The sequence below is a fragment of the Gavia stellata genome, chromosome 10 (genome assembly GCF_030936135.1).
Source record: "Gavia stellata isolate bGavSte3 chromosome 10, bGavSte3.hap2, whole genome shotgun sequence".
NCBI classification, from domain to species: Eukaryota; Metazoa; Chordata; class Aves; order Gaviiformes; family Gaviidae; genus Gavia; species Gavia stellata.
Window position 1 is genome coordinate 32,990,086 of NC_082603.1, and position 24,606 is coordinate 33,014,691.

Sequence of the window (24,606 nt, forward strand, 5' to 3'; positions counted from 1 at the left end):
CCCAGGCTTAATAAACTCACCTTCCAATTAATCAGAGTGTAAATGTTGTGGAGGTCTTGACTGAAGCCCGCTTATTCTGTCCTTTCCTTTTTTGCTGGTGAACGCACATTAGGACTAACTCTGTCACTCCCATCCTCCCCAGCCAGTGCAGCTGTGGAATAGCTAACCTTTTGGGAGTCCTCGGGGTGATGTGGGTTCCCTCTGATAACATCCCCTCTCTCAAGGCCTGCATGTGCTGTGTGATACAGACATTAATTTTCTAATCAATATTATTGCTCCATATTGTTTGTGAAACATGGGATTATCTAGGTAGAGGATAAAACCAAAACGAACCAAGTTGCACTTTGAGCAGAGGCGGCTTTTCTTTTAATCAGGCATTTGGTTAAGATAATAGGCTTGAGACCCTAATTGATTATTACTATTTTAAGGTTTTAAGATGGCTATGTATAGTGAGATGCTGAACATGAAAAAGGCTTTAGAAATGGCTGCAGTGCTAGTTTGAGGGACTTGTGTAATTTCAAAACACTGAAAAGGAATCAAAGTCTCCCAAAAAGCTGTTCTCCAAAGCTTAATACATTGTCACTTGGACTGTAGTGGAAGAGAAATAACTGGATTTGGACTTTTTCATCTTCAAAGGAGTAACTCTTTCCCGGTTTTATTTAAGCTTGGATTTCAGGAAACCAGCTGTATCTCTGTTTAGAAAATACCTTGTATATTTATGGTGCAATCTAACTATTTTATAATAAAAATAATACTGTTGGATTACACAAGGGAGCCTGCTAATTAAATAACAATAATACCTTGAGCACCTTGAAAACATCTTCTGATTTTCAATTAAGGAACAATAACCCGATGAACTTTAACCTATAGACCATATTCAGACTTTCTACATAAAAGTAATTGCATCAGTCATGATTTTCTCAAGCTACAACACAAGCTCTTGATTGGTAGCTCAACGTCTGAGACTCCTTTTTACAGCATTAATTGGGAAAGCAGACAATACTCTCCCTGTAAACTAGATTTTAGGACGAAGGTTAGTTGCCTTTGTACACGTTTACTCATTGAAATAGGAATGTTTGCTTAGTAATTCAAAACAAATAGCATTAGACAACAAGTCCTAATCCTGATTTCTCCTCTGCCAGTGTAAATTAGGAGAAAATTAGGTGAAACTCTATTTGATCAGTGCAGAAAGACTTGTTTAAAACTTCTTTGAGATCAGAATTAGGCTCCAGCAATTCAAGCCTTTTCTTCTGGCTTCTTTACTGGGACCAAAAAGAAGAATATGTAAATTGCATTATGAATTTTCTCCCCAATTAAAGCAGTCATCAAGTTATAGAAAAACATTTTTCATGTGGTACTTGTTACGATAGTGTTGCATCGCGTTTGTACACTATACCAAACATGCGGCTGGGTGATGTCATGTTATTTATTAGTTAGTATCCTGATCCACTTTATTCAATTTGGTTTTATTAGCCTGGGGTTTTTTTCCCCTTGGGGCAAAAACGATCATCCTTGTGAGCCAAAGTGAGGTCTTGTGTAATGAGCTAACTCCTAGCTGGACCTAGACTTGGGCTGAAGGCAATGATTCAACAATATATTTAATACCTGCTTAACTTTGTCAGCCCATCTTTATTTGGCAGGGCAAATAAGCATATGCTTTAGTCAAGCATGTGATTAAAATTAAGCACGTGCTCTAACTGCTTTGCTGAGTCAGGGCCTGCCTTGGCTAGCCAGGTGTCTTAATTTATACCCAGAATTTCAGTGAATGAGCTCTGTTAGTTTTTTATAAAGTGAGTAAAAATTCTCTCATCCTCATTTTGAACACCTGCTTTACTACCAAAATGTGACTGCTGCACAAAGCTGCGGAGATAACCCGATCATATACAGCAATTTCAATGTCCTGTCTTTGGGATAGTTAGCAGAAGTATCACAGTGCACGTATTTCAGTGAAGTGCCGTATGAAAAGTAAATCTTGCAAGCTTTCAAGATGTTTAATCATCTTTTCAGTAAAGGAGCTCGTTAATGCTAGCATCTGCATATGTAATTGCTTGACTTTACCTATTTTTTTCTCATTCAGAATTAAGTGGAACAGCCAAATTGATACATTTTTTGCATTTTGACCCCTGTTATTAGGCACAAAATGTTTGCTTCATATATTTTGTCAATCCCAGTCATTCTTCTTTTACATGTCTAGCTGCTTCATCCTGTTTCTCTCATTTTCTTGTTGCACTGTTATCACAGCTCAGCAAAAGCTGCAGTCTTAGGCCTGGATTTTGCAATCTGAACCACCCAGGCAAACCTTTAAACTTGCATGGAGTTCTACTGAACTGCGAATTCACAGACCAACCGTGCATTGAAATGGGTTCAAGATACAACTCTAAGCCAAGGGCATTGCTTTTATGGGTATCAAGATATTATTAATGATTGGCGAGATGAACCCCTGATTTCCTAATGTTTATAAGTAAATAACAAATTGGAGAATTGTGAAATTCACCTTTCATTTGTGAAATGTTTATTTTCAGTATTGAAGGATGAAAATCTAATCACTCTCGTTGCGTGTTGTTGTTTAATGATTACTGTTGCATGCACACGCATAAGAAATGTTCCTACAGAAGTAAGTGGACATTTCAGCAAAATAAGATTTTATGAATAATGAAGTTGGCAGGCCCAAGCTAAGTTATTCGACTTTTCTCATGCCCTGTGGGACCCTCAGAGCTAGAATGTATTTAAAACCATTCTATGACATTTTCATTTCGGGTTTTACCTGTGTTTGCTAGGTTAAGGTAACACGGTTAGCCGTGCTACAATTGTGCTTTTACTGGATGATTACAAAGGGATCTAGACTTTCCCTTAAAAAATCAGCCCACTGTCCTACCGTAGCTGTGATTTGTTTTTTACTTCCGTATTTAAATTTCACCTTCCCTCTTAGCATGATAGGAACGTGCCTGAGAAATGCAGGTGGAAATGGACACCAGAGCAGAGCCAGTACGGCGCACTGTGAAAAAACAACACGTGACAGATGTTCGTAGCATTGCTGAATGCACTTCTGGAAGTTGCTCAGATACTGCCATGATGAGCACAGTATGAGAAGTTATATAGCATAGACTGGCTTCCCTACGAAGGGCTCTGCGGAGTAGTAAGCGTCCTGGCCCTGATCCAGCAAGGCACTTAAGCATATGCTTAATTTTAGGCACATGAGTGGTTTCAGTGAAGACCTAAGAGAATTATTTTTAATTCACAGATCATTTAATTCAATAGGCAGGTCTGCTGCAGCATATGAAAAGTAGATCTTCATATTAAAAATACTTGGGAAATTGTCAATGAACAAACGTTGTGTATGGCCAGCAACCATTTCTAAAAAGCAGAATGATGTAGTCATCACCTTTATTGTGGTAAAATATAAAGCAGATCAGGCAAAAGCATTTACAATTATCTGAGAGCTATTTCTAAGTTGAAAATAAGGAAAAATAAAAGCTTGTAAGAACATTTTTTCATTTGAAGTAGAGAAAAATTTATTCTCTTGATGTAAATAAAAACCTTGTTTGCAGATTGAGGAATTTGTTTGTGTTGAATTTCAGCATCAATTTCAATATTTTATAGTACATTTATCTACAGCTGGAGCATGACAGATTTGTGTATATTTATATGTTTGTGTACATAATACATATGTATACACACATACACAAGGATGCCCAAAGATATACATATACACAGTTTGAAAACTCATCATTATTGCTGAAGTATAAAAACATGCCTGATGTAGAAACTTGTCTCAAGTCTGTTAGCTTAGCAACTGCGTTCATCTGGCACCATAGGATCCTTACAGAAACAGGGACGTTCTTCTGTGCAGGAGCAGAATTCGCTGAGATCTTGGCTGGAGACGAACGGCTGACCTCCCTCCAGATCTCTCCCAAACCTTTCCCTGACACGTTCCCTGACATGTCACCCTCTGTAGTCCTGCACACAAGATGCATTGCTTTTAATTCCCGTTCTGCAGGTAGAAATGGCAATGGGGTATGTTGGGGTTTTTAAACAACCCCAAAAGAAAGACAGGAGAACAAATAGGCAGCTTGCATTAGTCCTATTGCTCTGGTCGCTCTAGGAAGGTACGCCGGTATTGCCGTGATGAGCAGGGGGTACGGTAGAATATACTGAACGTAGGGAAATTGTACTGAATCTGACAATTAACAACGGAGCAGATGGTGCCCCTGCAAAACATTCAATAATATATGTGTGCATGCGCTGGAATCAGTGACTCTAAGTAGGACAACCTAAAAAGGTATGCCACTTATCCTGTGGGCAAGTAGGACTTTACAGTTCTTTTAATAATCTCTTTATCCTGAGATTTCTCCTTTGACCCTGATTTCAAAAGCAGGAGGTCAGTCTGGCCGACTAACTGCAGACCTCTAATTGAAGTCCAGATATGTCCCGCGTGAACTGCTGTACCCCACTCCACACACTTACACTGGGTTGCAGCCCGAAAGCTGCTCCTTTTGTAATTGATCATACCCGTGAAAATTAAGTGAACATTTGGTGGTAGGCATGTTTTCAGAGAAGAAGAAAAATACTGTTATGTAAAGTGTAATAACATTTTGATACCAAGTGTAGAGGCATTCCTTGCACAAGGGAGGCGAGCGTGGAAGGGTACACCCTGGTTCCTAAAGACAGTCCAAAGCTCAAAGTTAATACTTTTCTTATGCAGAGATTTATTTTTCTTTTCAAAAGCTAGTTTTAAATGTTAGGAATTTTTTTTTTTTTTTTGTGGGAAAGGCTTTAATTTAATTTTTTTTAACCAGCTGCTTTTAAGATTTCCCCAGTGTAACCTTAGAAAATGAAGAGTACATCTTTAAATCTTGTTTTGTTTGAATGAATGGATAGATAATCCTGATCAGATGTTTCTTTAGAGAATAATGTTTAAAACGATTATGGAACTTAGCTGTCCTGTCTGTTTCCTAGGTACAGTATTTTCATTTCAATTGTGAAGTCATTAGGGGTCATCCAAGGTAACCGTTTATTAAAATAGTCCTCTTTTGTTTCAGATTTCCTGTTGAGATGCTTTAACATGTAAAAATCTCCCTGCTGATGTGTCATGTTAGCTTTCCTAACCTCTAGATAGAAACCACAAAGCAGCCTACATAGCTGTATGACTAGTTACCCACCTACATAAACAATAATTACTGCTAAGTGGGAAATTAGATGTCACATTTTAAGTCTAAATGCAAGTAAAGTATTTGAGAATACTGTCATTAAATGCTTAAAGTTAATCGCAGTTCTCTCACTCTGTTTGTTTTGTAGGACATTTGGGCTTCCAGGACAGTTTTGTCACATCAGGTGTTTTCAGTGTGACTGAGCTAGTAAGAGTCTCACAAAGTAAGTATCATTTTGTGGCCGGTTTATGTGGTTTCTGCAATCCCAGTTTTTTTCTTTGATTCTTATCGTGCCCCTTCCCCAGTTCAGAAACAGCATCTTGAAAACGAAGAGTCTCTTCTCCCCACTTCTCACCAGTGGATAGTGTTTATGTGCCATATCTTTTAATGTGGGAAAATAAAATAGCATCATTTTTAAAAGGAAATAAAAACATTTTAGTTCTGCAGGCTTGCATGTGCAAGTTGATAAGCTCATCCGGTACCCAGCTGAAAATGGGCAGACTCTGTATCAGAGCGCAGATAAATGCCTACAAAGATCAGCTTAGCCGGTGGATCCCTTGCAGGATGCAAGGACTGTATTTTAACCAGACCTCTAGAAACGACATGATCAGTGCACATAAGTCTGGAAATTTTCTTATGGCGCTTTTGCATGTTGTGTTCATCCATGCAATGTGTACATGTGTTTGTACACCTGCAAATTGATGAACTCATTGATAATGCCAACAACTGTACCAACTTCAGCTCTGATAATCTCAACTGTGCAGAGGCATACATCTTGACTTCCCAAGGCCTGCATTTTCCATTAACTGTATGGAATTCTGTCTTCTAGAAGGATTTGTTTTTTGACCTTTAAAGAATGCTAATGCCCCCAGCATGAATGACACACTGCAGCATGATCATTACAGGCTTGTCAATACTTACTAACAACAGTGAATTAAGAGTACCTGTCACCACCCTGTTCCATTGATCAAAGGTGCATTGATTGTATTTTGCTATGACATAATCCAGATAGTCCAAGGAGAGCGTATGGACGGTCTCTTGCAGAGAGACTACTGGTAAGCTAGGGCCGTAGGTACTAGTCCTTTGGGTCTATTTTCTGCAGCTAGTGTAGAGCTATGCAATAACATCACGTTGTCACCAATTACCACTGCTCCAGGTGAACCACTCAACTACGTGCCCCTTTAAAACCTTAGGGTTTGTAACTAATCTCTTTAGCACAGACAGGGATAAAAATGGTTCTCCTCCTAGATAGCAGGAATATTTGTTTGTGTACTGGCTCTGAGCATGTAGTTTAAGTCCTTCTGGGGCTGGAATCTAACTGGCATAAACCTAGCAGAGAATCTGTGGTTTTGAGTCAGAACACACAGTTTCTATAAGGATTTTCCTGGTTTATTTCCTCTTTCGGGAAGACTTGCCCTAGCTAGTGAATTGGCTTTATATTCAAAAATAGGATGCTACAAGGAAAGCATGGCAAGCGGGAGATAGATACATGAATGTCAGAGTTATATGGGCTGGAGAGAGAGACAGAGGGATAACAAGTTTAAGGCAGACATTTCTCCTGAGTTCTGGTGGGAATTTTGTTAGAAGGAAAAAGTTAAGAGGACTTAAAAGTCAAGAGGAGCTGCTGAGCGCTCAGCACATTTGCGAATCAGTTCACTTACTGAAGTGCTTAAATAGGGACTTTGACATCTAACTGTACTGGGGACACCAACTTGCTGGTACCTGCAGCCATGGTGGACAAAACCAAGTTATCACCAGTCTTTGAACATCTCCGTGTTATGTCACTTTATTTCAGTGTGACAGCACAAGGCTTTTGAAGCCCAAAGGATTCACCCTCCCCCTCTGCAAGGCATCCCACTTCAGCACAATCTTATCTTCACTGTAGGAGCCCTACACAGCAGAACTGCCTCTGGACTCTGTCAGTCGTGCTTCATGTGTGCACCGGACAGGGCTGCTAGAAAAGTGCCCCCGTTCAGGACTTGAGCTTTCACAGCCAGCCCCAGTCTCAGCCTCCCGGAGAGTTTGGCATTGACCTCACGAGCGTCGTGTTTCATGCTTATTAATTTTCCATGATATTTTATTGTAACTAAACTAAAACATTGTGTGTCAGAAATCCTAGCATTCAGCATGTTTTGCAAACTATGAACTGTGTCTGAGATGTTCCCTCTGCTTGCCGTTGAAGTGCACCACCTCCAAGGATGGGGCACCTGCATGCAGGAAGGGTAGGACAGGCGTGAACTTTATCGGAAATAAGAAAGGAAGTGTTGGTGGGCCAAAGAAAAAAATGCAGCTTTTATCTGTTCCAGACACAGGGGTTTGCACTCTTTTTCATGGGCTCTTTAATAATCCTGGGAGGTCAAGACCTCAGTTTTATATCCTGTCTACAAGCCAGCACCTCTACCAAAAATAGTGTCCCCAAAGCATATCGGGATATCACTTCAGAACTGACTCAGAGGGAAGAGTGCCAGCAACTGATTTAGCTACGCTGCTTTTGATAGCACCCTGGATTTTCCTTGGAGATGCCCCAGACATGTACTGACCAGCCGTAACCTTGTTTACTTTATGAGGTCTGAGAAGCCCACAGCCTGACATGCCGCGGCTACCCAGTAGGATATGTTTAGTGTAGAGTCTAGCAACAAATTCCCAGCGAAGTCAGTATGAAATCGCAGGCTCATATTCAAAGAATTATTTAACATAACAGAGCAACAAAGTAATTGCTTTGTATTTGCATAAATTGGCAGGCAAGGTCTTTTAAAGAGTGTTCTTTTCAATATAGCCCTTGCTGGGTTGTCTACGTGAGTTCCCACGTCTTGATTTGAGACCAGCCTGTGGGTTACTTTCATGCTGGGGAGCTCAGCTTATGAACAGCCATCATCCAGACTCACCGGCAGCTATTAACTGTCTGTAGCTTGATTAATCAAAATGTCCTCAGTCCATTCTCATGTTTTTACTTTCCAAAAAGTCATTGCTCCTTCAGAAGCCACCATGGCTAGGGAAGAAACAGGCCTGCCTATCCATAGTGACCCCTCACGTTTAGTCTCTGCTCTCTTCCTGAGTGTGCTCTGTGTTGGCTTTACAAAGAGGTTATCTTTGTGTATGCCCACTGTCATATTTCTTTCCGTGCTTGCTTTTGATAATATGACGATAGAAATATGTGATTTCCCACAGTTTTAACTGGCCTGTGGTTTGCTGCTGTTATCTAAACTTAATCTTGTAAAATATTGTTGGTAGCAGTTATGTGCCAGGTTTATTTAGTAAAGTTCCCAGAGCTCCACATGGCAAGGAGTCTCAAGTAATAGGCAGTTGTCTCTGTCATGCAAATTTGGGGAATGAATTAATCAAGCAAAAGGTCAGCTGTTACCATTATCTATCTTACCTATCAGTGCTGAACATCACAGTTTCTGTGAGCTATTGAACAAGTCTAGACTGTTTTGGTAACAGAAACTTGCTTTCTTCAGTCCCATAGATGCAGATTTTCTTTCAAAATGCTACCCAGCTACTGAATCTTGCAGAGCCTAGTAAAATAGAGAAAGTAGATCATAAATGTTCATCTGAAAAAGAGACAGACCCTTCTCCACCCCATCTGATGTGGATGTTGCAGACCATGCTGTCAGTTCTCCTACATTATTAGCAGACAAAGGGTGTGAGCTCCTTTCTAAGTGTTGTCTGTCACCCCAGATACTGGGGAGACCCCTTCAGATAACAGAGACTTCATTCTTCCATCTCTAGAGAGGTTTGGGCTGACAACAAAAGGCTGCGAAGCAGAAGCGTTGGAGATGTACAAGTTTTGTGAACTGACAGCCAGCTGTTGGCAAAGCAAAACCTTCTCCCTCCCTACCCTTGTTAGGAAAATATTCCACTTGCTGTGTGCAGCTATCTGCAGGGCACTGGAGAACACCCTCTGCAAAAGGTGCTGGCAGAGGGGTGGCCGTGGTGGCAAGCCACTGCCAAGTGTACAGTCCCGTTTGCTTGGCAGAGGCTGGGAGACCGTGGCAGGCTGGAGCAGGGAGAGAGGCATGGGGAATGCTGTTCCTCTCTTGGCTTTGAGTCTGCACCATGGCTCTTGTGCAGAGAGCTGCTGGGAAGATGTCCTCCCTTGGAGGTCCTTCAAGCAGCCAGATAAACTGCACTGCCCAGGATGTGAAGAAAGATTTAGGATTTATGAACATTCGCTAGGGCCAAATCAAACATATTTGTTTTGTGCTGTGTTATTTGTCAAAATGACATCATTCTTCATGCTGATAAACAAGGGAATTCTGACTGCACCCTGGACTGAAAATGCCACGCTTTGAGTTTTAAGATGTTAGCTGTGTGCAGCAAGGAGCTGTACGGAACAAGTGGGGTGGCTTTTAATCCTTCTAATGAGCCAGTGAAACCACAAGCACGCAAGCATACGTGCAGTTGCTTACCGCTCCTGTCTAAACACAGAAATGGTCCAGCTAATTATCCCTGAGACAGTTACACTAATTCCACAGGTAAGAGGTGCTTTTTGTGGCTGCTTTAGCAATGGAGGCAGGGACTCAAGCTGTCCTTGCCATGAGGCAGGCGGACAAGTGCTAGAAATGAAAGTAATTGCCGTCGCTCCAGGCACGGAGCGTGGGTGCGACGGAGGAAAGACAGCTTCCCCATGCCTTTCGTCCAGTGGCCAGGTACGGCTGAAACAAACCGCAGGGAAAAGTCCTGCGAACCCCAGCATGTACTGGATGCCTATGGCAAGGTGTGGGGTGCCCCAGCTCCTGGCGTGGGTCTGGGCCAGGCAGGCGGCTGCAAAGGGCAGGGAGGATGCTGCTGCCGTCCTGTAGCCCGGGGGAGGAGAAGAGGCTCTCCTCCACGCAGAGCACGTGTGTGAAAGTCGGGGTATAATAAAACAGCTCTCTCTAAACAGCAGCCTGTATGTTTTCTGCTATACTAAGCATTACAGTAGTGAAGGTAGTTAAAGTCAGCAGCATGAAAATTAACATTTAAAAAGATACTCTATATTCCTTAGCGAAGCACTGCTATCCAAAACACACAGTTTGGGCTTTGGTATGAGAAGAAGAAAAAAAGATTATAATAAAAAATAGACTGCAGGCATAGAGTGAACAGTTGCCGTGACCTTGCCTTTTGTATGCCATTACACAATTCAATGGCAGTCCACTCAAACCTTGCTCTCGATCAATATCCTATTAAAGCAGCACAAAAAGTCTCTATAAACTTAGTGGTTAGCTATGTTTATAAATGGAACTCAGCATAATTAGATGGTCAATAGCAGGCTGTACTTGTAATTTTAAAATGAACATCACACATTTCATATCTGTTGTATTCGGCAAAACCTCTTTGAATCCAATGATACAGTGTGTAGGAAACAAAGGCCTTGCAAAAAAAAAAAAAAAAACAGCCCCCCTTTCCTCTCGGCAGCAGCAGCGCAGTGTGTTTCCCTTTGTTTATGGAGTCACAACACAGGAAAAAGTTTATTAGTCAAATGTCATGTTTCTCCCATTTAACCTTAAACACATTATCACTTTGCTGCAGTGTTACACATGTAATGATCTTAGTCACATCCCAGCCCCTTTGTAAAAATAAATACATAAAAATGGAAGAAAGAGAAACTAAATATTAACATGACTAAAAGAGAGTGCCGTATTCCAAGGAAGACAAATGCCAGCCTGGCTGGTTTTATTTAGTGGGTTTCCTGTTCTGTAATTCAATAAATTTTTCAAAATAAATATTCCAATTGGGTTAAGTCAGAGGGCTTTTTGTTAATTTCTCTGTTATTTTTCTTGACATTCTGGGTGAAGATCTCAGCTAACCAGCTGGCAGCGGAGGGAGCAGGCTGGCAGCAGGGCGATGCTGCCCCGCGTCCCCGGGGCGTAGCACAGTGCTGGTGCTCAGGCAGAGGCGCCCACCTTCCTCCTCCTCCTCCTCCGTTTGGGCAAACTAGCTCCTCCTGCCCCTCAGAGCGAGCAAAACGTGTCCCATCTGCACAGGGATTTTTTTGTGATGCCAGCAGCTGAAATGGGAGCAGAGGCCAGCCTCTGTTTGCTTAGAAGCTCTGCACACATCGGCGGGCTGGGTGTTAGGGGAAGAGGGGTCCTTCCTCCTCGCCCCCCGCCAGGTCAGAGCCCTGGGTCAGATCACATCTTGATGCCTGCACATAGGTGGGGCCTATTGTTTTGACTCGCAACTGCAATTTCTGACATCCTTTCCTGTTTGGGAGATGTTCCTGAGCTAGCAGAAGGTCACTTTGCTGCAGAGCATTTTTTGGGGGGGGGGGGAAACAGCATGTTTTTAATGTCAGTGGCCTGGAGTTTCTTGAGGGCTGCAGTGTGTAAACAGACGGCTGTGCTGGAATGATGCTTCCCAGCCACGCTGCCGCTTTGTGTGGGGCCAGAGCCTGTTCCTGGGGTGTAGGAACAGGGGTGTAGTGAGGCTGCATGGTGGATTGTCACATGCTGCAATGAAGAGGGTTAATTTAGATAGAGTTTTGTCACAGTTTGGCCCACTTTAATCCCTTTGCTTACTCTCTGGAGCAGCAGCCTTTGTGGGGAATCCCGCAAATGCATGCAAGCGTTCCCTTTCCCTCAGCTTTCTGGGCCCGTACAAGGTGGACAATCTGCGGAGGCAGTGTGAAAAGCCATTTGGAAGCAGGCTCAGATGCCTCCTGGCTGGGCTAGCTGCACTGTGCCCACTCTCGTGGCGCGTTGCACTGCAGAACACAAGGGTGAGTAGAGGAGGCAGATGCCAGGCAGCGAGCTGCCCGCAGCTGAAGCCCAGCGCAGAAGGTGTGAGGTGTGGCTTAGCTCCACCGAGGCTGAAGCAGAGATAGAAAGCACACACGGCTTCAACCAAATTCCAGTCGGGAAGAGGAAGTGACCTTCCGCCATGCAGACGAAAAACATTAACCTCTTCCTGACAGCCCCAGAGTGGGCTCTACACGTCAGCACGTTGCTGTGTTTTATGATAGTAAATGGGGTAACTGCGAGCAAAGGTGTAAATACCCTTTGCTAAAAGACAGGCACCGAATACGTGCCTGTTAGGCAGGCAGGAGACGGGATTTCAGAGCAGCTTAGCCCTGTGAGTTTGCCACCGCACTTCCAGGGCCAGAGACCTTGAGTGGGTTGTGGCAGGATCGTGGCTCAAGTGTAAGGACTGCCAAGGGGTTTCAGCTACTCGCCGCCACAGGCCAGCCAGGCACTTTGCTGCTTAGGTATGTTGGTGTATATCAGAGGTGGGTTTCATTCTTTAACCCTCTGGTTGCAAACAGGCTCTTGAGTGTGGCAAGGTGGTTTGACGTCCTTTGTGTTTGCTAGCCAGGAGGAAATTACTGTGCGATTAGCCCTTTCTGCTTTGTGCTGAGTTTACACAGCGTTAGCAATACGTTGTTCCTACCCCACCCCTGCTCTGGAGATACGTTTCGTTTTCCTATAGGGCCAGTTCAAGTGTTGGAACAGAAATGTCCAGGATTTGGGGAGAGAGCGATGAACAGAGGAGGATGAGAGAAAGAAGAGAACCGTTACCCCCATACCAGTTTTTCTTCCATATCTGTTTGGAATAAAACTGTTTCATAAATCTTGCAATGCCTAGGAAATCCATCATGCCTCCGAAAGAAACGGTGCTTTAATTTAGTGCTTGCCTTTTTATGTTCCTGTTTGGAAAATAGTATGCTTAACCTGGAAGTTAGGCTTTGGTAGGTAGAGGGTGCAGAGGAATTGATCAGCAAAGGGTTTACAGAGCACAAATCTGTTTGGCAAGGAAGTTGCTGAAAACTGTGGAGTAGATGCTGCAGAGAGTACCTTTATGATTGATTTCCATTCAAGTCAGACTGACTGCAGTGTGGTCATTTTTCTAACCCATAACTGCTCACACTGCAGCAGTCTGCTATCTGCAGGGTGTCTGAATTATAGCAGTCCATGTCCATGTTACCTTTTACACAAATTACTTACACCGGTTTCTTTTTCCATGCAAATTCATCAGTTTTACAGCCTCTTGTAGCTGCTGTCAGGAAACTGTTGCAGAAAGCACAAATTGATAAAACGAGTTAATTTTACTATGCTTAATTCTTCCTTCTTTCTGTTAACACACCCTCTCATATACCCAGTGTGCAGGAAGCGTATGATAGTTAAGAGAAGATAACAAAGGATTTGAGTGTTCTTGTCATAAATTACTTCCCAACTTAATTCCTTTTAATGACCATTCCAGATTTTCTCAAGTTTTAATGGTGGTGCGTATTTTCCGTCCCATGCTTCTAAAAGTCCGTGTCTATCCAGGCTGTTCCCTTTCTGTCTCAATGACGTTCTTAAAAGATCCTTGCCAAACAACAACTAATTGTCTTGTGGGGATGATGAGGCAGCTGCAAAGCTACATTATTCCTCTGTCAAATCTGACATTGTGAGCTCCTTAAGACTTGGGGTGAAATACTGGCCCCGTTACAGTCAATGGCAGCACTCCCAGAAGCCGGCGTTTCAGCCCAGACATGTTAGCTGGGTGATAGGAGCTATCCTGTCCTCATTTCCTCACTCCTGCCCCGTCGGAGTGAAAGATTTTTTCATGTTTGAAAATGGGCCAGATTCTCAGACCAAAGATTAAACTTGGCTGAGCATCCTTGTGTGGCACTGAGACTGCTTCGCCTTTGTTGCTGTGAATCGGGGCTCTCAGACAATACGTTCCAGGCCAAGCTTGTGCATTTTATTGTGCAGTACGTCCTTTTTCAGATGTCTCTGAAATGTGAGAGAAAATAATGATCTGTAATTGTCAGCTCCCAAAGTTGTATTGTCCTGTAAATAGCACTGGAACAGCGACAGTGGATATGGTACCATTTGCTGTATAGTGGCGTTTTTTTGTGAAATGCGTTATCTGTTGACTTTAACATTAAACTGCTCCACTCCTTTTCTGTTCCCAGAAGGATACGGCACATGGGGTTCATAGCCTTGTGCCTGCAAACTTCAGAGTGTGTAGGAATTCATAACGTTTTAATGTAAAACCAAGGCTCTAGGACAGGGAAATTAAAGGCATTCATATTCCTTACAATAAAACTTAGGTGCTGGGTGAGGTAGCGAGAGGTGAACAGTGAAAGGTAACTGCTGGATAAAAGTTTTTTAGAGTCATATGTCTCTAGATCTGATTTAGCTGGAGGAGAGGCCAGAGGAAAACTCAGATGCTCGCAGGCAGCAAAGAACTCAGGTTTCTCATCTGCTTTTGTGCTTTCTCCAAGGACAATTTGTAACCTCTGTGCTTGTGGATGTACATCACATATATACCAAAAGTCCTGAGGTGTGTATTTCCCTGCCTATACTGCTTATATATTATGCCAAGCACACTACAGGGATGATGCAGCCTATTTGTAACTACGCCAATAGATGCAATATTGCCCTAAAAGCAAAAGCAACAAGTTTCATTAAATGTTAGAATTATATTAACAGAAGGGCAGTGCTTAAAGAGTCTTGCCATAATTGTTTGATTTTTTTTTGAAAAAGAATACCTTTGGAGGTATATAAGAAAGAATCTGTGTCATGGAACATTGTATTGTTGATAAAGTTTCCATCTTCTTCACTGCAATGCCAGTTACCATTAGCATTTCCTAATTTCCACGTCCCACCTGTTCTCATCATGAAACTAAACACACTCATGAGGAAGAAGAAAGTGATTTTGAAGTGCAATTCATGCCTTATTCACATGACTTACTGACTGCAATCTCTTTTGTTTCCCCAGCACCGATAGCTGCAGGAACAGGCCCTAATTTCTCCCTCTCAGATTTGGAAAGTTCTTCATACTACAGCATGAGCCCAGGAGCAATGAGGAGGTCTTTACCTAGCACATCCTCTACCAGGTAATTTAATCTCTGCCAACTACCAGGTTACTTGGAAACCCAGGCCAGCATAATGACTCATCTGGGAAAGTAACCATTAAATTCTTTGACAAGCTGTTTGGGGGCCTCAAGATGTGGAGCTGTTTCAGATTCACAGAGCTGCATGTTCAACTGGATTGCTGTTAAAGTTCTTTTCATATGTACAAGCTTTGAAGAAAAACTGCTGCATTGACTTGTGTAACTTCTGGCTTGTATCTCGGTGTATCAGGAGAAGTTCCACTGGAATTCCTGGAGGTTCACTTGGGCAGAAGAGAATTGGGAGCATATTGAGATGTGCCACTTTGTCCTACCCGGAAAGTCTTAAGATAGACATATATGCATTCTTTATCGTAAAAAGTATTATCGGTGAGCCTAACATCGGTTTAGGACGTTGGTCTATAATGCATTCTAGTTTTGATATAGCATTTAGAAATTTGTGACTCAACCTTCATAAAACTGTATTATTAATGCAGATGACTACCCAGTCTGATTTTGATTTTGGCTTAGATGCCAACTATGAAACAAGGATATTTTTTATTTTTTACCTTTCACTTTAACTATCGAGGAGATTAGATTTATAAACAAGCCCAGTCACTCTAGTAGTCTTGAACACTATTAAGGAACCAGATCGATTTTTTTTCCCCCCACAGCCAAAATAGATCACTTATTTCAAAGACATGACAAGAAAGTCTAACTTCAGCCCAGGGTTCTTTTACATTTTTATCTCAGAGTCTGCAGTGCCACCAGCTTTGCAGTAGGCAAGTACACATGTAAGAAGTCTCTATACTTTGAATATAGTTGTTGTTTTTATTTAAAAAAAAAATCTTTAAAGAGAGGCTCTTAGCAATAACTTCTTACAGTTTACAGTGATTGGAAGAACATTCTACATCTTGCAGTTAGTGTGCACGTTATGAAGCTTGGCGACTACAATTCCCATTACACATCAATTAAAAACTTTGTGCTCTTTCTTTTTTGCGTGTAAACTGTGTACCCTACAGTGCTCATCATTAGCACCATTCTCAGGTAGAATTTACTTGTGACTCCAGAAGCAAAAAAGTGAGGTTATTAATGTTACTTAAGAGCTCAGTTGTTGCTCTTCTATTCTTCTGCAAATAGCTACCACTGATAAGGAGCTAATTATAAACAGCATGGGTAGTTAATAACTTGGTAATATGTTTGTTTTCCTCTCATTAGGCTGTTCCCAGTCAGAAAAAAATATATTCCTTAAATACACAGACTCAGCAGAATTATCAGGCGGTAATTATATTGTATGCACACAATTTCCCCTATTGACACATAACAATTCTCTAAATTAAGGAATGGCCAAACCTGCATTCCACGCATACCGCAAGACTTATTCTTCCTGTTTCTCACAAACTGATTTTGCATACCCGCCAGCTCCTACCTGTGCAGAGCTTCGGGTGGGGAGCTGCGGGGAGGCTGCAAGTTTTAAACCAATAGAAATTGCGGTGGAATATTTTATGTCTGTTTAATATGTTCCCCCTACACAGAGGAGCCTGTTCTTGAATGCCTTAAATCTTAATAGAATACAGATTTGGTGAAAAAAGTGAGCTGACCCAGCCTTGGAAAAGTACTTAGAAGAGCAATTCTCGGTAATGTCCCCATGCAGTCTGTACAACTCATTACAGGAAATAGAGCCAAGCTGAGTGTCTTTGGCTTTGGGATCCTCACCCTGCAGAACTACCAGAGCCTGAGTCAGTGGCCACCAGAGACCACTGAAAGGGGTCGTCTATCTCCTGAGCCTTTGGTGAGGGAGGTGTGATATATCACAAGGGAGTCCTTTAGTACTGACGCTGGCCAGGGATACCTGTTGGGGGCTTTTTATGCTTGGTGGCATACAGTGGCAGAGTAAAACGCTTATACTTATAGGATAACGTGAACATTTGAACCAAGAATGGATTCTTCCATCATTCACTTGTCTCTTCTTCTTCTTATGGGACTGAAGTCTGGGATAATTTAATGGCTACGGTTAAAAGACTGAAAATATAAGTTTGAACTGATAAACAATTTGTCTTTCCGAATAAGCTGTGGAAAAATCTGACAGTTAAAAATAAGTCTTGGGTGTCATTACCATATTCATTCAAATGCAGAAACCACGCAACACAAATTAAATTCTTGTCTTTTTATTGACCTCTGTGTGCTTTGAAAAATGTCCCACTTCTTGATCTGTGAAAGCCTAAATGTTAAACTGTCTTCTAGTTAAACTTACTTAGGCGTGTTTAGGGGTTCAGTCTGGACTCTGTTTAGGGGTTCAGTCTGGACTCTGTGAGAGGTTGTTTTGTATCTCACTGAAGCTTAGTCACTGGCAAGGAAACAAATCAGAAACAAAAAGTGGATGCTGAGAGGTTGGGCGGACAGGATGGCTATGCAGGACTCATACCTTCCCCTTCTCAGGGCCCTGAATCTGTAATAGTTTCCATAACCAAGTTAGTCTCAACCAGGGCTAGCGAGATATGTCCCAACAAAAGTGCGTTTGTTCCTTTCCATACCTACAGTATTTATTATGTGTTTTTACTTTCTCAGCTCTACAAAACGTCTCAAGTCTGTGGAGGATGAGATGGACAGTCCTGGTGAGGAGCCGTTTTATACAAGCCAAGGGCGCTCTCCAGGAAGTGGCAGCCAGTCAAGTGGATGGCATGAAGTGGAGCCAGGTAAGCCACGGCTTTCAGGAGCCCAAGAATGTGATCTCCGGTTGCTCTGTTTTGTTACTGGAATACACTGAATGCTGTATAGAAAGGTGATCAATTCTAAACATCTTGTAACTTCTTCTGAGAAAAGGTCAGTCTAATGAAAATATTGTAGTGGTTTTATTGCTCCTGCAGCTGTGAATGTTTCTGTAGTGTGTCACTTCTGTATTTTGGCCAAATATCTGAAGTATTTAAATAATGCAGCAAAAGATAGGCAGTCTTTTTCTGTCAAAACGTCCAGATTCCATTCTGGGATAGCGGTGACAATCACTTAGCAAAAAGCAGTACCTCTTTGGGCTGTGCCCTACAGTTATAGTCTTTAAATAAATATCCCTAAACATATATAAGGTAGAAGGACTTTTCAAGCATTATACAACACTTGAACTCACTTAGTAAGGACTTTTAAGAGACTTACAGAAGGAGTTGTTTTATTAATCTGTAATACTATGAAGTGTGATTGGAGGCTTCATATCAAAATAGATATCACTGGGCGTTACACGTCATAAGGTTTAGGAAGCAGCTCTTCTGCCTCTTCTCAGTTAATTTTTGTGTGTGATCTTTCTTGTTGATCATTTTTGGGTTATGTTATGTTACATACTTAACTGTCCATTGATCACTTATCCTGAGATCATCTGGGTGCTTAATACTATTGGAAATATTTTTCTGGGTCAGTGCTACATGCATAGGTGAAGTTAATGCCTCAATTTTGCTTACAGCTAGATAATCAAGTATTTATTGCCAATAAAATTAACAGAAGTCATATTTGTTAGACGAAGGCAAGCAGTGCTTTCATCTTCAGCCTCACAGTGTTTGAGAAGGCCCAAAGGATCTTTCGCAATATGGTGGTTTTTTTTCTTTCTTGTTTGTTTGGATTTAAAATAGTATAGTTTTGGTTTGTTTTGAAACAACGCACGCTTGTCCAGGGCACTGTGTATAATGAACTATACAGCACAGAAAAGTAAATTCAACCTGAACAGCATTAAAATCAGTTCTGTGGGCACTTGGCCAGCCACCTATATCCTTCATCATGTAGGAAACATACCCACAGCTTTCTCTGGAGACCCTGTCAAACAGCTGTCCTTTACAGCATGCCCAGAAAGTCACCAAATTTGGGCTATTCCAGACTGGGAGGGGACTGATTCCTGCGCCTGGGAGCCCTTGGAGGATCCCCTGCCAGCTGCCCTCTCTCCTCTAATGAGGAGGAGCCAGCTTGTGGGCCCTTATTGACTGCAGATGTGGCACTTTGGCAGGAGGAGAGGGTGGACCTGCAGGCAGACAAGTGCCAGGCTCCCCGTGACTGCCTTGCTGCCGCCGTCCCCAGGGCTCTGGTGTTTTCAGTGAGGTGTCCTGCTCAGTAGGCATTAGGGGCTGTTTCCTCCATCAGCTCCAGGCTCCAGATGATGTAAGGCAGAGCTTCACCTTGTGCTAAACTGGTCTGCTCGTGGAGCGGCAAAAACACGAACAAAAGCTCAGCGCCCATTTAAAGGGAGAGATCACAACCTCCTCTGCAGACACAGATGGCCAAAAGCTGACTGGGTCACTGCTTCTACATCATTGTCAGACTGGGGGCTAACTCCCCCCAAAGTTTGGGGTACTCTTTGTTAATGACAAATGTTCTCCATTTGTGCAACAGCCAGAGGTCGGCTATTAATTTTGCTGTCACTTCTGGTGGTTTTCCCCACATGTGGTCATCACCTCTGTCTTACCCAAGTCCTGGCTGGATGATGGCACTGAGCGGCTGAGCTGGACAAAAGAAGTACCTGAAGCCTTACACCTCCAAAGCACCTCCGCCACTCTTAGCACCACTGGGTGCCCATCATGAAGAAGCACAACTGCCCATGTCAAACTTCCTGAGGTGCTTAGAGAGGCAAGAACAAGTCAGAGAAGAGAAGGTTCTTCCTTCCTCATGACCTTCCTCACTTACTACGGAAGAATCCCAGATTCTGCGTAGTCTTGCCTGTAAAATGGCAGATAATCGCCTTGCAACATCAGGGACTGAAGCCAGGTACCAACTAGATCTAGCTCAGATTCACCAAGCTATCTATCACTGTCACAGCTGTGAAGAAAAACAGCTTATCCTGCCTGCGTGGGATGCACTTTCAGACCATCTTTATGCTATATCCATGCAGCCCCACCCCAGTACTTCAGCCGTGGCTTTCCAGCAGCCTCTCCTCTGAATTCATTGCCTTGGCTTCTCCATAAAACAGGGTCACTGCAAGAGCACGGCTGGCAGAGAGATTATCTAGAGAAGCACAGCTCATCAGTGGTGAAGGTCAAAACAGTACTGAAGTGTCTTTTCATGCCAGGGTGACGCTGGCACAAGGTGCTCCCCACTGAGGGACACATCCTGCTGTGCACAGTGCCCTGCCTTACCTCAGAAATCACATATGGGTCTCATATTAATGTCTGGCCCTTTGTATTTGACGTGGGTGCTTTATCTCCAGGAGTGTAAAATGGTTTATGAGTCTTCAATGGGGCATCTGCCTAGAAAATACATTGGTCATCTGAGAGCCGTACAAATTATGTCAACATCCCGTATTACCCAGTGGCTTGCCGCAGCGTTCCTCTCTGAGAGGGGAGCTTTGAAGCCTGGACCTGTTTCAGATCCATCCTCTCCGATGTCTCTCCTGTCCAGAAAAAGGCCCTGCCGTTTATTTAATCTACAGTCAAAATGATGGCACAGTATTAACATACGGTAATCTCTGAGCTTCAGTGTTTTGTTTTTTTCTCAGTGAAATTCACAGAAGAAGTTTAAAGACTAACACCATCTTTTTGTTTGACTTGGCATTTCTTCCGTGTGGTTCATTTTATGCTGCGTGGGATAATGCGGGTATCAACGGTGCAGAATGATGCTGGTTCGGAAGGCAGGCTGAAGTTTTATCCTCTGCTGGCAGAGTAGCGTCAGCCAGGTTTCCAAACTCCATAATTAAACCCCGTCCTTTGGGTTACCGGCCAAACAACAGGCGGAGGAAATCAGACCAAGGAAAGGAAGCTTAGACTTGTCTGTGGGATGGCTGTTCTGGCTGGGAAGGAAAGTTCAGAGAGGAGCCAGCAGCCAGCCTCCCAGCCCAGTAGGATCCACACCAAAGATAATAATATATCCTTTGGCTTTATTGCCTTTGAGTAGATTGCTTCCTCGCAGGAGACTTAGATTTATGCGGAGATAGCTTCTTGGCCTATATGCCTTGACAGGTTTATGGGAGCGAGAGGATGAATATTCTGTCTGTGTATGTTGCATTTGCTTAATTCTGAGGTGTGCACATGAGAAAAAGTGGGGACTCTAACGGAGGAGCAGGTGTGAAGCACCCATATGCTTATGCACATGTAGAGACAGAGGGAAGTACTCGTGGCACAGAGACTATGAGAGGATTGTAGCGAAAGGTGTTGCCTGGGACAGCGCAGAGAAATTAAGTCTGCATGAGAGGGAGATGGGAGAAATGTCACACTTGAAAGAGACCACAACGTAGAGGAGAAAGGGAAAATGAGAAGACAATTTTAGACTGTACAGAAGGGAAGAAGTATATAGGGGAAAGAAAAAAAGAACAAATGCCAGGAAAACAAAGATTTGACTTCCTAGAAAGGAAATATGAAATGGAATATGTGAACTCCTCTTAGAGAAAGAGAGCACTCCAGGCAGAGGGTTATTTACCGCCAGCCGTGACTAGTCGCTCTACATCTGTCTCCATTTTTTTCTCTTGAACAAATTCCCTTTTCGGATACTTTCTTCCTGCTTTGCTTCCCTGTGATTGCCCCTGTAAGTGGTCTTTGGAGGGCAGGCTGTATACTCAGAACATATGTGCAAACTGGCAGGAGAACAGAAGAGGACAAAACCACTCTGTGTGCTATTTAGATTAGGCAGTGGATGCTTCCCCTGTGCCTACTCTTGGGGTCTCCGCTGCGTGCAGAATACAGGCTGCACCTATTGTCCATCCACAACCCTTCCTCTGCGCTTTTACATCACGGGCCCCTGGGGCTCGGAGCACCCTGACATCTGTCTCACGTGGAGACTTTGCTGGGTGTAGACCCTACATGCTTCACCCACCAGCAATGTGACCTTCCCATTCGTGGCATTTCAGACCCATAGTAATGAGCAGAGGACTCAGCCTTGTGTTTTTTACATCTAGATACTTCTTGCAAGCAAGGATGTAGCACTCTCCTTATACGTCAGATGTGACAGCCAAAGCAAAAACCAACATTAATTCCATGTTCCTTGTACTGTACTCCTTGAGTCTCACATCCATTTACCTGCACTCGAAAGCTCCTGGGGAGCTCTCAGGCCTAAAAAGGCTGGAGTCTGCCAGAAAAGATGAATTTCCTTTCACAACAGGAAGGCTTAGGAAGTAAAACAAAGCAGACATGTAGTAAATTACTTCTGCTTTTCAAATACCTTTTGCGGTATCCTCCTTACCATTACTTTATCTCAGCACTTTCAGTACATAACTCTTGTTAACTGAGAAGAAGGGCAAAGGAGGATAAAGACGATTTTAGTAAGAAAATAAGGCAACATCACACTGGTTTCGAACTCATGTACAAAGCTGGCCCGTGTTCAGTTCTGTGGCAGCTTGGCTTGTAATGGGGGTAAGCCATAATTAGAGGTATAAGTTTTTTAATTCCGTAAGAGAAGATTGAGTTAATGTATATCAGTATTCCCCTTACACTTTTTTTTAATGCGTTCTCTTGATTCAGTCCAGGAGTAATGTTCATATTCTGCTCTGTCAGTCATTTTGTAGTGTAGCATGTGGATAGTATTTGCCAATTTTGCTTCCACTGTATTTCTACAGCATGGCATGGAAAAAATGTTTAAGATGCAAATTCAGAGTATCCTGTTAGTTTCTTTACTTAGATCTTCCTGGTACTTGTATTTCCACAAGTTAGTTTGGTCCCTAGAGGACAGTAATCCCAGGAAAGGTACATGTTTGTACTCCTTGCACTTCTTGAGATACCTGAAGGGACAGTTAGCTCTGCTTCAGTTGTGGTCTTGACCAACTTACAGCACTGCACCTGTTTGCAAAATGGGTAGAGCTCTGTGGTCAGTCTTCCACTGAAAGACTGATGGGGCTTTTCGTACCGTGGTCATCCACCTTCCCTTGCCCCTGCTCCACCCCGGCTGTTCTGCTGCCAGTCACGCTGTGCTAGGCTCTTGTGTGTCTTCACCTTGAAAACCCCAGGAACCAAATGAGACTTTCAGTTCAGAAACCTTAAGGAATTAGTAATAACACTTGCAATGCATGACTGAAAGACATATTTACAGTTCCAGAGGCTCATGAAGTTGATAATATTATATGAACCTGCAGTAAGCTAGAGAGCTCCCTGTTAGGCTGCTGGACACGTCTTTGGTAGTAAAGATGCTATTAAAAGTCAGCCTCATGATTGCTCACTACACCACTCAGGCTAGAGCTGCTCGTTCTCATGCCACCATCTATGGGACTGTCTGAAAATAATTTCTGAGCAATTTCTATGCAGCTGAGGAGCTGAGATCCTATTTTGGAATATTTCCCTTGCAGTGACAGTGACCCGTAACTTAATGGTACCATGTCTCTCCCCATTGCTGGTTATGGAAAAACCACGTGCAGGCAACCGGTCCAAACTCTTGTTTCAATAACCTTTTTCTTAAATCTGGCATGGCCTTTCTTCTTAGCAGATTCTCAGCACTCAAGAAAACTTCTTCTCCATATTTACTAAGAAACTTTTATTAATGCCTTACACATCAGAAAGATTCATTCAGGCATAGATCAGATGACCACAAGACTTTGTTTTCAAAGTCTGTTTGGAATTATATCTTGGAAATGCCAGAGAGAGTGGTATAAGGGAGATGCTAGATTGTGTTCTTTAAGCATTCTTTATGCCCTAAACACAGTTGTTGCTTGGCACTACCTAGAATACAAAATATGTATAGTATGTCCCACCATCAGTGATGCAGTGTGCATCTGATCTGTCCTCAGGCAAAAGGTCTATGGGCTCATCAAAAGACTTGACACCACACACAAAGTCAGAGCTCAGAGAAGTTCCCAATGATTGTGCTACATTACTGCCAATGATTCAGGGGACTAACTGCAGAAAATATGATGAAAAACATGAGAACCATGTATTATACAAAATAAGGAATAGAAAAATAATTCCTTTTTGCTGGGAAAACATTCAACTTCAGACCTGGAGTATTCAATATCAAATAATTCTCTGGCACTACTTCTCAGCGACTTGCTGTAGTGGGCAGTTTTCACTGGATTGTAACTAGACACAAGAATTTCATGATCTTCATTAATTTCCTTAAGCTGAACTGTTTGGATACTCATAGACCTATTTAAGAAATACAAAACCAAGGAAATGTCTTCTTTTCCTTATACCAGAGGAGGTCTACATCCAGGATCCCTACCAATTATATTTACTCAGTATATCCCAGATGTGACATTGTCTTGCCCTCCAATTCTCAGAGTGTAAAGAAAAGTCAGACAGCACACTCACATAGCCATTAAGATTGTACCTGCCTTGTGCAGCAGCTTCATTACATACCTGGACACATCTATCAGCAGGCACCAGTGCCATTGAACTTAATATCTTAAGGCAGTGGGAACATTTCGCAACCAGACAAACCTCCAGCCCACGGCATAGTTTGGCTCTTCAAATGGGAGGTCAGAAACAGATGATATTTCTCTGGTGGCCAGAACATTTTGGTTTTTACAGCAGAGAGAATTTCATCAGGCTAATTTGTGCCGTTAAGCTGAAGAGATGCCATGAGCAGTACGGCAGACAGAACCTGTTGCCTCCCAGGTTCATGCAAAGTTCCACTGTTCATTTTCTCTGAAGAACTTCTTGTGAGCTTTGTTAGACTGCATACTGTGACTAGGACTCCTGCTCCCGTTCACCCCGTTTCCCCATTCCCATTCAGACCCGTGCTTCTTCTCATCTCCAAGGCTTTGAACAGGTAGAT

General features: G+C 42.8%; 1 protein-coding gene across 9 annotated transcripts in view; it reads left to right on the plus strand.

Annotated features, from left to right (window-relative positions):
* NFIA (nuclear factor I A) overlaps window positions 1-24,606 on the plus strand; it is a 249,150-nt gene that overhangs the window by 158,176 nt on the left and 66,368 nt on the right. For all 9 annotated transcript variants that reach the window (XM_059821955.1, XM_059821956.1, XM_059821948.1 and 6 more), the window contains 3 exons: window positions 5,296-5,370; window positions 14,835-14,952; window positions 17,515-17,642. In XM_059821955.1, coding sequence (XP_059677938.1) covers window positions 5,296-5,370; window positions 14,835-14,952; window positions 17,515-17,642 — 321 coding nt within the window. The remainder of the gene's footprint in view (window positions 1-5,295; window positions 5,371-14,834; window positions 14,953-17,514; window positions 17,643-24,606) is intronic.